The following is a 17,829-nucleotide window of genomic DNA, read 5'->3' as shown; positions in this document are numbered from 1 at the left end:
AGAAGGGTAGACACAGAGGGACTGACTGCCTGACGCGTTTCGCGCCCCCTAGTGGCGCTTAATCATAGGCTGAGTTGGTAACAGCAAGACACCCCTTATATACACACAAAGGAATTAACCCTGCCCCCACCAACAATAAGTTTTAAAACATACTGATATATTCTATAGTGTATTTAAAGCTGAGGCAATAGAGTTATAGGAGAAAAAACAAATTATTCCATTCCCTAGAAATTACTTCAGAAATAGCATCAGGGACAGGAAAAACTTCTGGAATAACTACAGGAGATTTAAAAACCTTATCTAAACGTTTAGATTTAGTATCAAGAGGACTAGAATCCTCTATTTCTAATGCAATTAGGACTTCTTTAAGTAAAGAACGAATAAATTCCATTTTAAATAAATATGAAGATTTATCATCATCAACCTCTGAGACAGAATCCTCTGAACCAGAAGAACCATTATCAGAATGATGATGTTCATTTAAAAATTCATCTGAAAAATTAGAAGTTTTAAAAGACTTTTTACGTTTACTAGAAGGAGGAATAACAGACATAGCCTTCCTAATGGATTTAGAAACAAAATCTCTTATGTTATCAGGAACACTCTGAGCATTAGCATGTTGACGGAACAGCAACAGGTAATGTAACAGTACTAAAGGAAATATTATCTGCATTAACAAGTTTGTCATGACAATCAGTACAAACAACAGCTGGAGGAACAGATACCATAAGTTTACAGCAGATACACTTAGCTTTGGTAGATCCAGCACCAGGCAGCGATTTTCCAGAAGTATCTTCTGACTCAGTGTTAACGTGGGACATCTTGCAATATGTAATAGAAAAAACAACAAATAAAGCAAAATTGATCAAATTCCTTAAATGACAGTTTCAGGAATGGGAAAAAATGCCAGTGAACAAGCTTCTAGCAACCAGAAGCAATAAAATAATAAGACTTAAATAATGTGGAGACAATAGTGACGCCCATATTTTTTTAGCACCAAAAAAGACGCCCACATTATTTGTCGCCTAAATGCTTTTGGGGCCAAAAATGACGCCACATCCGGAACACCGACACTTTTGGCGCAAAAAAACTTTTAAAATGACGCAACTTCCAGCGACACGTATGACGCCGGAAACAGAAAAAAAAATTTGCGCCAAAAAAGTCCGCGCCAAGAATGACGCAATAAAACGAAGCATTTTCAGCCCCGCGCGAGCCTAACAGCCCACAGGGAAAAAGTCAAATTTTAAGGTAAGAAAAAATTGAATTATTCATATGCATTATCCCAAATATGAAACTGACTGTCTGAAATAAGGAACGTTTAAACATCCTGAGTCAAGGCAAATAAATGTTTGAATACATATATTTAGAACTTTATAAAAAAGTGCCCAACCATAGCTTAGAGTGTCACAGAAAATAAGACTTGCTTACCCCAGGACACTCATCTACAAGTTGTAGAAAGCCAAACCAGTACTGAAACGAAAATCAGTAGAGGTAATGGTATATATAAGAGGAGATCATTGTATTCAAATAGGCAATACTCTCCTCACATCCCTCTGACATTCACTGCACGCTGAGAGGAAAACCGGGCTCCAACTTGCTGCGGAGCGCATATCAACGTAGAATCTAGCACAAACTTACTTCACCACCTCCATAGGAGGCAAAGTTTGTAAAAACTGATTTGTGGGTGTGGTGAGGGGTGTATTTATAGGCATTTTGAGGTTTGGGAAACTTTGCCCCTCCTGGTAGGAATGTATATCCCATACGTCACTAGCTCATGGACTCTTGCTAATTACATGAAAGAAATGCAAATAGTATAACCCTCTGATAGAAAAAAGCAAGAGGCAAACATCAATGGGGTATAGAAATAATAAAAAAAATAACTGGAAATGACACACTCGCGTCACTAATGACGCAACAGTGTGAAAGGTCTCGGCGTCAAGTATGACACCGGAAGTGACAAACTTGCGTCAGACGTACTTTTCCGCGCCAAAAAAAATTTCGCACCAAGAATGACGTAATAAAGTTTAGCATTTGTCGCAACCGCGGGCCAAATACCGCCCGCAATTTGTAAAAAGTAGTCAATTGAAAAAAAGACTAAACCCCAGGTAAGAAATAAATTTCATATTTAAAAGATGTTTATATTCCCCAAATATGAAACTGACAGTCTGCAGAAGGAAATACATGAACCTGACTCATGGCAAATATAAGTACAATACATATATTTAGAACTTTATATAAATGCATAAAGTGCCAAACCATAGCTGAGGTGTCTTAAGAAATAAAAAACATACTTACCAAAAGACACCCATCCACATATAGCAGATAGCCAAACCAGTAGTAAAACAGTTATTAGTAGAGGTAATGGTAAATTGAGAGTATATCGTCGATCTGAAAAGGGAGGTAGGAGATGAATCTCTACGACCGATAACAGAGAACCTATAAAATAGACCCCCGTTAGGGAAATCATCGTATTCAATAAGTCATACTCCCTTCACGTCCCTCTGACATTCGCTGTACTCTGAGAGGAATCAGGCTTCAACAATGCTGAGAAGCGCATATCAACGTAGAAATCTTAGCACAAACTTACTTCACCACCTCCATAGGAGGCAAAGTTTGTAAAACTGAATTGTGGGTGTGGTGAGGGGTGTATTTATAGGCATTTTGAGGTTTCGGAAACTTTGCCCCTCCTGGTAGGATTGTATATCCCATATGTCACTAGCTCATGGACTCTTGCCAATTACATGAAAGAAGAAGGAAAGCAGTATAAAATCTTAACAATGGTTTCTCAAGTTGTTGTTAGTATTAATATAATAGATAGCGGACATAGAACGTTCCTGCGACATCTAGTAACTAACCTTCACCACAACTTTCACTGAAAGGATTACATGGCTACTCCTATAGTGATGAAAGGCAAAGAATGACTGGTAGGATAGGGGAGGGATATTTATAGCCATTGGCTGGGGTGTCTTTGCCTTTTCCTGGTGGCCAGGTGTTGATATTTCCAACAGTAATGAATGAAGTTGTGGACTCTCCCTGCCTTTGGAAAGAAAGCTGTGCTAGGACAGCATACCTTACTTCCAGAGGCATACAAGTATTACGCAGAACTGCACTATATCTGGCGGATGTTTGGGGGTATGTTATCCAAGGCTAAGGTGTTAATCACCACTAATCACCTGTAGACGTATTTATAGGAACTTCATCCTCCTCAGTCTTCACGTAATCAAAAACATACGCTTCTCCGTTGTATTCAACCGCTAATCCCTCTGAAGGAGTCATATCCATAAGAGCTGTACAGAATACATGCATATGTTTAAGTTGTTTGTAGTACTCGTGGGATGTATCAATGTGTATCTCATTATATATAAAAATCATATGATGACTCAAAAATTATTATGTGCACACAAGAGAATTATTTAGCAGACTATCACACTTACTATGCACACTTACCTGTAACTCACATACCTCACACACAATATATGTGTACACTCATCTGTTAACCATGTACCTCACACACAATATTTGTGCATGCTCACTTGTAACCCACGTACCACACACACACAATATATGTGCATGCTCACTTGTAACCCATGTACCTCACACACAATATATGTGCACGCTCACCTGTAACCCTCACACAATATACGTGCATACTCACCTGTAACCCACGTACCTCATACACAATATACGTGCACACTCACCTGTAACCCACATACCTCACACAATATATGTGCACACTCACCTGTAACCCACGTACCTCATACACAATATATGTGCACGCTCACCTGTAACCCACGTATCTCATACACAATATATGTGCACGCTCACCTGTAACCCACGTATCTCACACACAATATATGTGCACGCTCACCTGTAACCCACGTATCTCACACACAATATATTTGCACACTCACCTGTAACCCATGTACCTCACACACAATATATGTGCACACACCTGTAACTCACATACCTCACACACAATATATGTGCATACTCACCTGTAACCCACGTACCTCACACATAATATATCTGCACACTCACCTGTAACCCATATTCCTCACACATATGTGCATAATCACTTGTAACTCACATACCTCACACACAACATACATGCACGCTCACTTTTGCATCTCGTGTACCTCACAGACAACCTACGTGCACACTCACCTGCTAGTTTCATCCCTCATACACAACATACACGCTCGCTCACTTGTAACCCATATCCTTCAGACACAACACACCTGCACACTCACCTGGACTGATATGGTCACTGGTTTCCACATCTGGTGCTCCCAGCTGATGCCGCACAAACAATAGATCGTCTGTTATCTCAACTTTCACTATATCAGCGTAATCTTCATCTGTACAAATAAAGCAGATTCAGTTTTTATATCCCATGATCTAGTTTTTATAACTTTACCATAAGTTTGTGTATTTCCCAGACAGAGAATAGCACTAAATACAGACTGTGTTACTTCCTCTCTAGTATTTTACTTTTTAGCTTTCTTTTCCGGGCTGTGCTCTGCTATATTCCAGTATAAAACTACAACATGAACTAAACAAGGGTCATTTTGTTATCTGCGCTTATAAACCAGACAGTAAACTACAAGGGAGAGCAGTAACTGTGTGCACAGCCACGGCAGACTCTCACGTATTACTACTCACCGGCAGGGAGGGAGAGCAGTAAGTAACTGTGTGCACAGCCCCGGCAGACTCTCACGTATTACTACTCACCGGCAGGGAGGGAGAGCAGTAAGTAACTGTGTGCACAGCCCTGGCAGACTCTCACGTATTACTACTCACCGGCAGGGAGGGAGAGCAGTAAGTAACTGTGTGCACAGCCCCGGCAGACTCTCACGTATTACTACTCACCGGCAGGGAGGGACCAATGTATTTCAGTTTGATGACTATTCATGTCATCTGTCTCATCCTCTTCCTTCACATTTACTAGCCCAGTGCCCGGGTTTTCCTCTAGACGCCCTGTAATTACAGCAGGAAACTACCTGATAATGTTATACTCTGTACTGTGCTCTAACTTGTATAACAGAAGTTTGTATTTTCTGATTTTGCTTATTACACAATCAGTGAAAGCCTTATAATATCACAAAAAAGAGAAAAAAAAAAAAAAAAAAAAAAAAAAAATCAGAAGTTTGTCTGGAGCACACATTGCAATAGTTTAGACTACGGCAACGCACTCTATGCCGGCTCCACCATCAAACTCCAAAAGAGACTCCAACGTATACAGAACGCCTCAGCCAGACTCATCCTTGACATCCCCCTCCAATGCCACATCACCGAACACCTAAGGAACCTTCACCTGCTCCCCATCAACAAGAGAATCACCTTCAAGCTCCTTACCCACGTGTTCAAGGCCCTACGCAACATCGGACCTGAATACCTCAACCACCGTGTAAATTTCTACACCCCCGCCAGACAACTCCGATCGGCCGACCAAGCACTCGCAGTCATCCCCCGCATCAGCAAATCCACAGCGGGTGGAAGATCCTTCTCCTACATGACGGCAAAGACATTGAACATCCTCCCGCTTCACCTCAGACAATCCACCTCCCTTACAAAATTCAGAAAGTACCTCAAAACCTGGCTCTTCAACTGAATGCCCATCTCCTCCCCCCTCCCCCCCCTTTCTCCTATCCCCTATCCCTTAGCGCCTTGAGACCCTCACGGGCGATTTGTTTGCGCTCTATAAGTACCCAATAGATGGATAGATAGAATGTTATCCATTTGCAAGAGCACTAGTTCTGTCCCCAGCTATGCACTGAAGAGCTGCACCATATTGTATCTAATAAGTTTATGTAACCTCATCCTACCCCAGTAGGTATGCTCTTGTGACAAGCACTGCTGCCATATAAACAGCATGCTTCTGAATAGAGCTGAAACAACTAATCTATAGTAATCGATTATGAAAATAGTTGTCAACAAATCTCATAATCGATTAGTAGGTTTGCAATTAGTTGGTCTGTGCCCAACACCAGCTGCTTTACCCCAACAAGCTTCTGCACATGGTATTGTGTTTTATGGTTATGCCCTTAGCCTAAAAGATGTCTACAGGCGTTTACTTTTCACTTTTTCAGGACACTATCAGTTTCCTTTTAAGTTTACAACTACTCCTGTTTTATGTGCAACCCAGAAATAAAATAGGAGGCATCATTTGTATTGTTTATATTAAATCAGGTGATTTGGGACTATGCTTTGCGTAATATAGTGCTCAGTTGTTATTTACACCTAGCCCTAGATTGATGGCATTTGTTATATGAATTGATGTCTGTTACCGTGTGTCTTTTTATATATATATATATATATATATATATATATATATATATATATATATATATATATATATATATACACATACACAAATTCTTTAGGTTTAGCACTCTCAATTTGTATTCCGGGGTGCACAGCATCAGATTTAGACAATACCGGAAAAAAGCAGGCACTCTCCGTTTAAATTCACAAACTTTTCTTTATTGTGTAACCAGAGACTGGTTACACAGTAAAGAAAAGTTTGTGAATTTAAACGGAGAGTGCCTGCTTTTTTCCGGTATTATATATATATATATATATATATATATATATATATATATATATATATATATATATATATATATATATCCATATCCATATCCATCTCAGGCACCTCAACACCATCTGAGTGCTTCTTCTATGCTGCAGGCAAAATAGCTACAAAAAGAGAGCCAGCCTCAGCCAAGAGCATGTGGTCATGTTGACATTTTTGCATTTCAATGCAAAGTTTCTGAACGAATGTATAACAGAATGTTATAAACAGTGATAGTCTACCTCTTACTAGTTCTACCTGTTTTCAAACAGTTTGTGGTTTTGTTTTGCTCAATTATAAACATTTGTTCTGCTGCTTAAATTGGACCAACAGTTGTGTTAATGTAAAGTTCTAAAGTTTTAGTCTGAAGTTTATATTTCTCTTGTAAGGTGTATCCAGTCCACAGATTCATCCTTTACTTGTGGGATATTCTCCTTCCCAACAGGAAGTGGCAAAGAGAGCACACAGCAGAGCTGTCCATATAGCTCCCCCTCTAGCTCCACCCCCCAGTCATTCTCTTTGCCGGCTCTAAGCATTCGGAAGGGTAAAGTGAATGTGGTGTTAGAAATGTAGTTTTTATTTTCTACAAGCAAAAGTTTGTTATTTTAAATGGTACCGGTGTGTACTATTTACTCTCTAGCAGAAAGGAGATGAAAAGTTCTGCAGGGAGGAAGATGATTTTAGCATGTTGTAACTAAAATCCACTGCTGTTCCCACATAGGACTGAGGAGTGCAAGAAAACTTCAGTTGGGGGGGAACAGTTTGCAGGTTAGGCTGCAATAAGGTATGTTCAGTCATTTATTTCTAGACAAGACTGTGATAATGCTAGAAAAGACTGATAATATCCCCATGAGGGAAGGGTAAGCTGTGTTCAGAGACTAAGTATGGAATTGCAAGCTTACATAACAGGGCTAGTTTATGCTGGTTGACACTACTTAATGCAAACGGTTTTTATTGAAAAATTTCGTTTTTTGAGACACTTTGAAGGTTCCTTTGGGTTTCTTTCAGGAGTTGTTACCCACATGGCTAATATTAAAACACTTTGGAGTGTTTCTTTAGGCCTCACAGCACAGGAGTAAGGTGGGAGGGGCCTAATTTTGCGCCTCAGATGCACAGTTATATTGACTAGAAGTTCAGGATGTTTCACATGGAGGGTCCTGCTCCAGTTTGAGGGCCTATAAGAAGCTTTTTCCCCACAAATCTGGTTCCTAAGGGAAGGTAGGGCCACAGCAGAGCTGTGGCAAGGTGCTGAACGTTTTTTAATCGTTTTTTTGGCTTACTGTCGATCCGGTTTGGGCATTAAGGGGTTAATCTTTTTATTGCTAGTGGTGCAATCTTACTAATGCTTTAGGTACATACTGTAAAAATTTCGAAAAGTTTGCTGCATTTTTCACTGTTTTGCAAAATTGTGTGCCTTTTTATATCTCTTAAAGGCACAGTAACATTTTTTTCAAAGTGTGTTTTTACTCGATTAAAGTGATTTCTAAGCCTGTTTGTCTTACTACTAGTCTGTTAAAAATGTCCGACACCAAGGAAAATCCTTGTTAATTGTGTTTAGAAGCCATGGTGGAACCCCCTCTCAGAATGTGTCCCACTTGTACTGATATGTCTATAAACTTTAAAGAACATATTGCTGCACTTAAAAATGTGGCCCAAGATGATTCTCAGACAGAAGGTAATGAGGTTAGCCCGTTAACCTCTCCCCAAGTGTCACAACCAGTTACGCCGCTCAAGCGACGCCTAGCACCTCTAGTGCGTCTAACTCTTTTACCTTGCAAGACTTGGCGGCAGTTATGGATAATTCCCTCTCAGTGTTTTTATCTAAACTGCCCGTGTTACCTGCAAAGCGTGATAGCTCTGTTTTAAGAACAGATTCTGAGCATTCTGACGCTTTAGTTGCCGTATCCGATATACACTCACAACGCTCTGAAATGGGGGCGAGGGATGTGCTGTCTGAGGGAGAAATTTCCGATTCGGGAAAGGTTGCTCCTCAGACAGACTCAGATACGTTGGCTTTTAAATTTAAACTAGAACACCTCCGCTTATTGCTCAGGGAGGTATTAGTTACTCTGGATGACTGCGACCCTTTGGTGGTTCCAGAGAAATTGTGTAAAATGGACAAGTACCTAGAAGTTCCTGTTTACACTGATGTGTTCCCGGTCCCTAAGAGGATTGCGGATATCGTTACTAGGGAGTGGGATAGACCAGGTATTCCGTTTGTTCCTCCTCCAGTTTTTAAGAAAATGTTCCCCATATCTGACTCCAGGCGGGACTCGTGGCAGACGGTCCCTAAGGTTGAGGGGGCTGTTTCTTCACTTGCTAAACGCACAACCATACCAATTGAAGACAGTTGTGCTTTTAAAGACCCTATGGATAAAAAGTTAGAGGGTTTACTTAAGAAAATTTTTGTTCAACAAGGTTTTCTTCTCCAACCTATTGCGTGCATTGTTCCTGTAACTACTGCAGCTGCTTTCTGGTTCGAGGCGCTGGAAGATGCGCTCCAGACAGAGACCTCATATGAGGACATTATGGACAGAATTAAGGCTCTTAAGCTAGCTAATTCTTTTATCACAGATGCCGCTTTCCAACTAGCTAAGTTAGCGGCAAAGAATTCAGGTTTCGCCATTTTAGCGCGCAGGGCGCTATGGCTAAAGTCCTGGTCGGCCGATGTCCAAACTCTTGAACATCCCTTTCAAAGGAAAGACCCTCTTCGGGCCTGAATTGAAAGAGATTATTTCAGAAATCACTGGGGGAAAAGGCCTCCCTCAGGACAAGTCCTTTAAGATAAAGAACAAACAAAATAATTTTTGTTCCATTCAGAATTTCAGGAGCGGCCTCGCTTCATCCTCCCCTGCTACAAAGCAAGAGGGTAACGCTTCACAACCCAGGCCAGCCTGGAAACCTCACCAGGGCTGGAACAAGGGTAAACAGGCCAAGAAGCCTGCAGCTGCTTCCAAGACAGCATGATGGGGTAGCCCCAGATCCGGATCTAGTAGGGGGCAGACTCTCTCTTCACTCAGGCCTGGGCAAGAGACGTACACGATCCCTGGGCCTTAGAGATTGTATCCCAGGGATATCTTCTAGAATTCAAGGACTCCCCTCCAAGGGGAAGGTTCCACATTTCTCGTTTGTCTACAGACCAGACAAAGAAAGAGGCGTTCTTACGCTGTGTAGAAGACCTACATACAATGGGAGTGATCCACCCAGTTCCAATTGCGGAACAAGGGCTGGGTTTTTACTCAAACCTGTTTGTGGTTCCCAAGAAAGAAGGAACTTTTAGACCAATCCTGGATCTCAAAATTCTAAACAAATTCCTCAGAGTCCCATCATTCAAGATGGAGACCATTCTGACAATCTTACCAATGATCCAGGAGGGTCAATATATGACTACCGTAGATCTAAAGGATGCGTATCTACACATTCCTATCCACAAAGATCATCCCCAGTTTCTCAAGTTCGCCTTTCTGGACAAACATTATCAGTTTGTGGCTCTTCCTTTCGGGTTGGCCACTGCTCCCAGAATTTTCACAAAGGTGCTAGGGTCCCTTCTGGCGGTACTAAGACCGCGGGGCATAGCAGTGGTGCCTTATCTAGTTGACATCTTAATTCGCGCGTCGACTTTCCAAAGAGCCAAGTCTCACACGGAAATTGTAGTGGCCTTTCTGAGGTCTCACGGGTGGAAGGTGAACATCAAAAAGAGTTCTCTCTCCCCCCTCACAAGAGTTCCCTTCCTAGGAACCCTAATAGACTCGGTAGAAATGAAAATATTTCTGACGGAGGTCAGAAAGTTAAAACTCTTAACTACTTGCCGAGTTCTTCATTCCATTCCTCGGCCATCTGTAGCTCAGTGCATGGAGACAATCGGACTAATGGTAGCGGCAATGGACATAGTCCCTTTTGCACGGATACATCTCAGACCACTGCAACTATGCATGCTCAAACAGTGGAATGGGTATTATGCAGATTTGTCTCCTCAAATACAGTTGGACCAGGGGACCAGAGATTCTCTTCTCTGGTGGTTGTCTCAGGATCGCCTGTCTCAGGGAATGTGTTTCCGCAGACCAGAGTGGATCATCGTAAAGACCGACGCCAGTCTGTTGGGCTGGGGTGCAGTCTGGGACTCCCTGAAAGCTCAGGGCTTATGGTCTCGGGAGGAAGCTCTTCTCCCGATAAACATTCTGGAACTGAGGGCGATATTCAACGCGCTTCAGGCATGGCCTCAGCTAGCTGCGGCCAAATTCATCAGATTTCAGTCGGACAACATCACGACTGTAGCTTACGTCAATCATCAAGGCGGAACAATGAGTTCCCTAGCAATGATGGAAGTAACCAAAATAATCAGATGGGCGGAGGATCACTCTTGCCATCTCTCAGCAATTCACATCCCAGGAGTAGACAACTGGGAGGCGGATTTTCTAAGTCGTCAGACTTTTCACCCGGGGGAGTGGGAACTCCACCCGGAAGTATTCGCCCAGCTGACTCAGCTATGGGGAACTCTAGAATTGGATCTGATGGCGTCCCGTCAGAACACCAAACTTACTCTTTACGGGTCCAGGTCACGGGATCCCCAGGCGGTGCTGATAGATGCTCAAGCAGCGCCTTGGTCCTTCAATCTGGCCTATGTTTTTCCACCGTTTCCTCTCCTCCCTCGTCTGGTTGCCAGAATCAAGCAGGAGAGGGCTTCTGTGATTTTAATAGCGCCTGCGTAGCCACGCAGGACCTGGTATGCAGACCTAGTGGACATGTCATCTGTGCCACCATGGACACTACCAATGAGGCAGGACCTTCTAATACAAGGTCCTTTCAAACATCCAAATCTAATTTCTCTGGGTCTGACTGCTTGGAGATTGAACGCCTAATTCTATCAAAGCGTGGTTTCTCTAAGTCGGTTATTGATACCCTGATTCAGGCTAGAAGGCCTGTCACCAGGAAAATCTACCATAAGATTTGGCGAAAATATCTTTTTTGGTGCGAATCCAAGGGTTACTCATGGAGTAAGGTTAGGATTCCCAGGATTTTGTCCTTTCTCCAAGACGGATTGGAGAAAGGATTGTCAGCTAGTTCCTTTAAAGGGACAGATATCTGCTTTGTCTATTCTTTTTCACAAACGTCTGGCAGAGGTACCAGACGTTCAAACGTTTAGTCAGGCTTTAGTCAGAATCAAGCCTGTTTATAGACCTGTGACTCCGCCATGGAGTCTGAATTTAGTTCTTTCAGTTCTGCAAGGGGTTCCGTTTGAACCTTTACATTCCTTAGATATTAAGCTTTTATCTTGAAAAGTTTTGTTTTTGGTAGCTATCTCTTCTGCTCGAAGAGTTTCTGAGTTATCTGCTTTACAGTGTGATTCACCTTACCTGGTGTTCCATGCAGATAAGGTAGTTTTGCGTACCAAACCCGGTTTTCTTCCTAAGGTTGTGTCTAATAAGAATATTACAAAAACTGAAGAGGAACCGCTGTAGCTTAAAATGAATAAACTTTATTTCAACAAAAGTAAAAATAGGACAGGCATCCCAATCATAGGGCGGACTGGAATAGCTAACATGTTTCGGCCATGGTGGCCATAATCATAGCATTTGCCACCATGGCCGAAACATGTTAGCTATTCCAGTCCGCCCTATGATTGGGATGCCTGTCCTATTTTTACTTTTGTTGAACTAAAGTTTATTCATTTTAAGCTACAGTGGTTCCTCTTTAGTTTTTGTGCTTATACACACCAGTACCGGAACCGCTGTACCCGCCTGGTCGGGGTTTGGTTGGTCGTCCATCCAGGATTTTCGTTTGGAGCCACTCCCCCCCCCCGCCGCAAGTACGTCACTGGAGACGTTGAGTGGAGCCTCGGTTTGATTGCAGGGAGAAGCGTGTGCCACGGGAACGCCGGAGAGAAGCTGTGGGACTCACACCGGGTGTTGCAGGTCCCTGTACAGCGCCGGAGAGATTCTTCCTGGGATATGCTATACACGCCTTGCGGAGTAAAAGGTATTCTGTTCCCTGCACTAGAGGTGGGGGGGAGTGTGGAACCACATCGCACAACATTGTTCAAACACTTTAAGGTGTTCTGGTGCTGATATTTCAGGACTTCTTGTTGTGAAAATTCTGAGGATAAGGATATACTATGCTTACTATATTTTTTATACAGCACTGTGCCCATCTTCTTTGTTTGCTGTAATAAGAATATTAACCAGAAAATTGTTGTTCCTTCTCTGTGTTCTAATCCTTTGTCAAAGAAGGAACGTCTGTTTTAAAGTTCTATTTACAAGCAACTAAGGATTTCAGACAAACAACTTCTTTAAGCTGAGGGAAGAGGGCCCAAAGGCACTACTGAGGGATAAAAAAGGGAAAATAATTATAGATGTTTACAACTGAGAGAAGAAAGTGAATTCACCCTCAGCGGTGTACTAAATAATATAGTGGTTTGGTGCTATGTACATTGTTAGACTAAAAACCAACTTAGAGGTATGACCTCTACAAAAAGTACATATGTGTAGCACTCAAATTCCCTTTATTGGTAATATTGACAGAGTATTGAGTGGCGGATAAACTGGGCTATTAAAATATAACTTTTTTTGGGACTTATTTAAAAAATGGTAAGACAAAACAATTAAAATTACAGAAACTTAAATCAATCAGATTAGGGACAGTGATGAGAATACCACTGGATGTGAGATTATATATCGTCAGAGATATTAATATATCTGGTTAGTACCTCTAGGTGCTCCAACTACTGTTTATATCTGTATATTAGTAGTTTTACCACTGGAGATGAAATTATATTAGATTAAAGATATTGATATATCTAGATGGAAACTCCAGATACTCCAATTTATATAAATCTTTCTATTAGTGGTAATACACAACCAGTCACAACATACTAAATATACTTTTTGTGTAATAGATAGTTGTGCACATTATTGGTGTTCAGCAGATAAAGTGATTATGGCATATTGTGGTATACCATGTACATAAAATTCACATAATCTGTGAAGTATAGAGAGCGTCGTTAACTGTCCGTAACTTGGTATCATACTCTCATGATTATATCACTATTAAGTAAGGATGTATATTTTGAACTCATAAATTGGTCAGAAATTTCTGTGACTCGATTAGATATCAAAAATATATCCCCCTTAAAGTATAATATATATACTCTGGGTAATTAGGATATTGGTAGCACAACCTCTCTTGATGCATAAATATACATCTATATATTGTACCGGTTATATTGTGTAGAAAGGTATCTCTTCTGAACCAAATTATGGTTAGTCGCTCATTTAAAGAGTCTAGTCCAATAATTAGCTACTTAGTGTTTCAGTCACCGATTGGTTAAGGGTAATTTTATCCAATATTGGATTATTCCAGTAGAATTTTAACACTGAGTGCTACTAAACTCTCATCCAATCACGTGATTACACATATAATAGTATTGCCATGTATGTTAGACCATCACTCTTATGTGTTATGTTGTAACCAATACTATATATTAATTGCACTCACTAACTTATATCTGTTGGTAGCATATAGGGCAAAACCTCAAAGGTTTATTTCAGTAACACTAAGTGCTACTAAACTCTCATCCAATTACGTGATGACACATATTGTAGTATTGCTATGTATGTTAGACCATTGCTATTGTGTGTAATGGTGTAACCAATACTATTGTATGTTATAGTGTTAACCAATACTATATATTGTGTGCATTCAAACTTTTATCTCGTTGATAACACTTAGGACTCAACCACAAATATTTTTATCAGCACCACTGGTATCGATTTAGTAGCTAAATAAGCTTACTTCTTAACAAAAAAAGGTTACTCATGGATATTGTTATAGAGATCCATATACCCCATATTCACCATAGAGAGATAGCATTATTATGTATAATAGCACCGGAACTTAACGGTACCTAAATACTTTTATCATTCAGCTATATCCCATTGTTCATAACCATGTCTATAAGTCTCTACTTGTAACCATAACCTAGTGGTATAGCTTATATTGCTTCTAGTTTAAAAAGCTTTGGTTTTATCTGGCTGTCCCCAATTTATTTAATTAAAGTAATTCGTCTAGGCTTTAAGAATAGCTATAGCTATATTACCATGTTAAGCTGCTAATAAGCTTGACGAAATAAGTTTTGTAATTAAAGATAGATTTATGTTTCTGCCAAGTTAAAAACACATTAGCACGGAGCCCATCAACTCCCAACCTCCCCTGACATGTTTCGCTGACAAACTCAGCTTTTTCAAAGGGTTTACCGAGGTTATGGTCTGGCGGGTATTTGTGCCCGGTAACTCCGCCTATTTTGAAAAACTGACCTATCAACGTATCTGGGTGTGAATGTTTTACTGGTGACGTTCCAGTAACACTCCTCCAGTCCTGGCCAATAGATGTAATTGTTATGCTGGTAATGTTCCAGCTGATTTCTTCGATCTGACAGGTATGCACCACCGCATATCGTGCCTGATTACCGTGCTCATTCATTTAATTAATATTAAGCATAATTTGAATATATTTGTACTTCTATCGTTCATTTATGCATTTTCGCAATGATTTCTTGGTGTTATTTTTAGTCAATGACAACATACTTTGTTTTCATCATATGTATCATAAGATATTATCTTTGCTGGTAGCATTGCTGCTTTTTTCGATCTGACATGCTATAATGTTATTCTAATCGCATGTCATGTCTGGTCACCATGTATTACAGTAGTCTTGAATGATCTCACGGATCACTGGTTCTCTTCAACAGTTCACCAACTGTTTCACTGATTTCATTAGTGTAATATTGGATCTGGGGAACCGCTTTTTCCTTTAAGCATTATGTGTATTGTGAGACATTATATCAACTCAATGTCTCTGTATTTGACATAACCTGTCAAACTGTTTTACATAGTGGATATCAGATAGCGTTTATGGTTTGTAAACCAAAGTAGTTGTCCTCCCATACGTCTCCTTAGACAATATTACTTAACCCAGCCCAGGGATATACCCAATCACCCACTTTAAAAGCACCCAAAATATCAGAATTACAAATTCAGTGTCAGAAAAAAACAGAATTTATGTTTACATGATAAATTTCTTTCTCCTACGGTGTGTCCGGTCCACGGCTTCATCCTTACTTGTGGGATATTCTCTTCCCCTACAGGAAATGGCAAAGAGAGCACACAGCAAGAGCTGTCCATATAGCCCCCCTCTGGCTCCGCCCCCCAGTCATTCGACCGACGGTTAGGAGAAAAAGGAGAAACTATAGGGTGCCGTGGTGACTGTAGTGTATGGAATAAAAAATTTTAAACCTGACTAAAAGCCAGGGCGGGACGTGGACCGGACACACCGTAGGAGAATGAAATTTATCAGGTAAACATAAATTCTGTTTTCTCCTACATTGGTGTGTCCGGTCCACGGCTTCATCCTTACTTGTGGGAACCAATACCAAAGCTTTAGGACACGGATGAAGGGAGGGAGCAAGTCATGTTATCTAAACGGAAGGCACCACGGCTTGCAAAACCTTTCTCCCAAAAACAGCCTCCGAAGAAGCATAAGTATCGAATTTGTAAAATTTGGCAAAGGTATGCAGAGAAGACCAAGTCGCTGCCTTACAGATCTGATCAACAGAAGCCTCGTTCTTGAAGGCCCATGTGGAAGCCACAGCTCTAGTAGAGTGAGCTGTAATTCGTTCAGGAGGCTGCCGTCCGGCAGTCTCATAAGCCAATCGGATGATGCTTTTCAGCCAAAAAGAAAGAGAGGTAGCAGTAGCTTTCTGCCCTCTCCTCTTACCAGAATAAACGACAAACAAGGATGATGTCTGTCTGAAATCCTTTGTTGCTTCTAAATAGAATTTTAAAGCACGGACCACATCTAGGTTGTGTAACAAACGTTCCTTCTTTGAAACTGGATTCGGACACAGAGAAGGAACAACTATTTCATGGTTAATATTCCTGTTGGAAACCACTTTTGGAAGAAAACCAGGCTTGGTATGTAAAACTACCTTATCTGTATGGAACACCAGATAGGGAGAAGTACACTGCAAAGCAGATAATTCAGAAACTCTTCTAGCAGAAGAAATAGCAACCAAAAACAGAACTTTCCAAGATAGTAACTTAATATCTATGGAATGCATGGGTTCAAACGGAACCCCCTGAAGAACTGAAAGAACTAAATTTAGACTCCAAGGAGGAGTCATGGGTCTGTAGACAGGCTTGATTCTAACTAACGCCTGTACAAACGCCTGTACATCTGGCACGGCTGCCAGACGTTTGTGTAAAAAAACAGACAGAGCAGATATCTGTCCCTTTAAAGAACTAGCTGACAAACCTTTATCCAAACCTTCTTGGAGAAAGGAAAGTATCCTAGGAATTTTAATTTTACTCCAAGAGAATCCCTTGGATTCACACCAACGGATATATTTTTGCCATATCTTATGGTAAATTTTCCTAGTTACAGGTTTTCTGGCTTGAACCAGAGTATCTATAACTGAATCTGAAAACCCACGCTTAGATAGAATCAAGCGTTCAATTTCCAAGCAGTCAGTTGCAGAGAGACTAGATTTGGATGTTCGAATGGACCTTGTACTAGAAGATCCTGTCTCAAAGGTAGCTTCCATGGTGGAGCCGATGACATATTCACCAGGTCTGCATACCAAGTCCTGCGTGGCCATGCAGGAGCTATTAGAATCACCGAGGCCTTCTCCTGTTTGATCCTGGCTACAAGCCTGGGAAGGAGAGGGAATGGTGGAAAGACATAAGCTAGATTGAACGACCAAGGCGCCACCAATGCATCCACTAGTGTCGCCTCGGGATCCCTGGATCTGGACCCGTATAGAGGAACCTTGGAGTTCTGACGAGACGCCATCAGATCCATATCTGGAGTGCCCCATAGTTGAGTTAACTGGGCAAAGACCTCCGGGTGGAGAGTGACGACTTAAATAATCCGCCTCCCAGTTGTCTACTCCTGGGATGTGAATTGCAGATAGGTGGCAGGAGTGATCCTCCGCCCATTTGATGATCTTGGATACCTCTCTCATCGCCAAGGAACTCTTTGTTCCCCCCTGATGATTGATGTACGCTACAGTCGTCATGTTGTCCGACTGAAATCTTATGAATCTGGCCTTCGCTAGGTGAGGCCAGGCCAGGAGCGCATTGAATATCGCTCTCAGTTCCAAAATGTTTATCGGGAGGAGAGACTCCTCCCGAGACCAAAGACCCTGAGCTTTCAGGGAGTCCCAGACCGCGCCCCAGCCTAAGAGACTGGCATCGGTCGTGACG

The 17,829-nt window shown here is 41.4% G+C and overlaps 1 protein-coding gene across 3 annotated transcripts in view; it reads right to left on the bottom strand.

Moving 5' to 3' along the window:
• Positions 1–17,829, bottom strand: part of LOC128657247 (gastrula zinc finger protein XlCGF57.1-like) — a 105,112-nt gene that overhangs the window by 71,082 nt on the left and 16,201 nt on the right. For all 3 annotated transcript variants that reach the window (XM_053711518.1, XM_053711517.1, XM_053711519.1), the window contains 3 exons: positions 4,870–4,977; positions 4,251–4,358; positions 3,174–3,287 (listed from right to left, as the gene is read on the bottom strand). In XM_053711518.1, coding sequence (XP_053567493.1) covers positions 3,174–3,287; positions 4,251–4,358; positions 4,870–4,977 — 330 coding nt within the window. The remainder of the gene's footprint in view (positions 1–3,173; positions 3,288–4,250; positions 4,359–4,869; positions 4,978–17,829) is intronic.

The sequence above is a fragment of the Bombina bombina genome, chromosome 4 (assembly GCF_027579735.1).
Source record: "Bombina bombina isolate aBomBom1 chromosome 4, aBomBom1.pri, whole genome shotgun sequence".
Lineage (NCBI taxonomy): Eukaryota > Metazoa > Chordata > Amphibia > Anura > Bombinatoridae > Bombina > Bombina bombina.
This window is presented reverse-complemented; position numbering and strand designations above follow the sequence as displayed.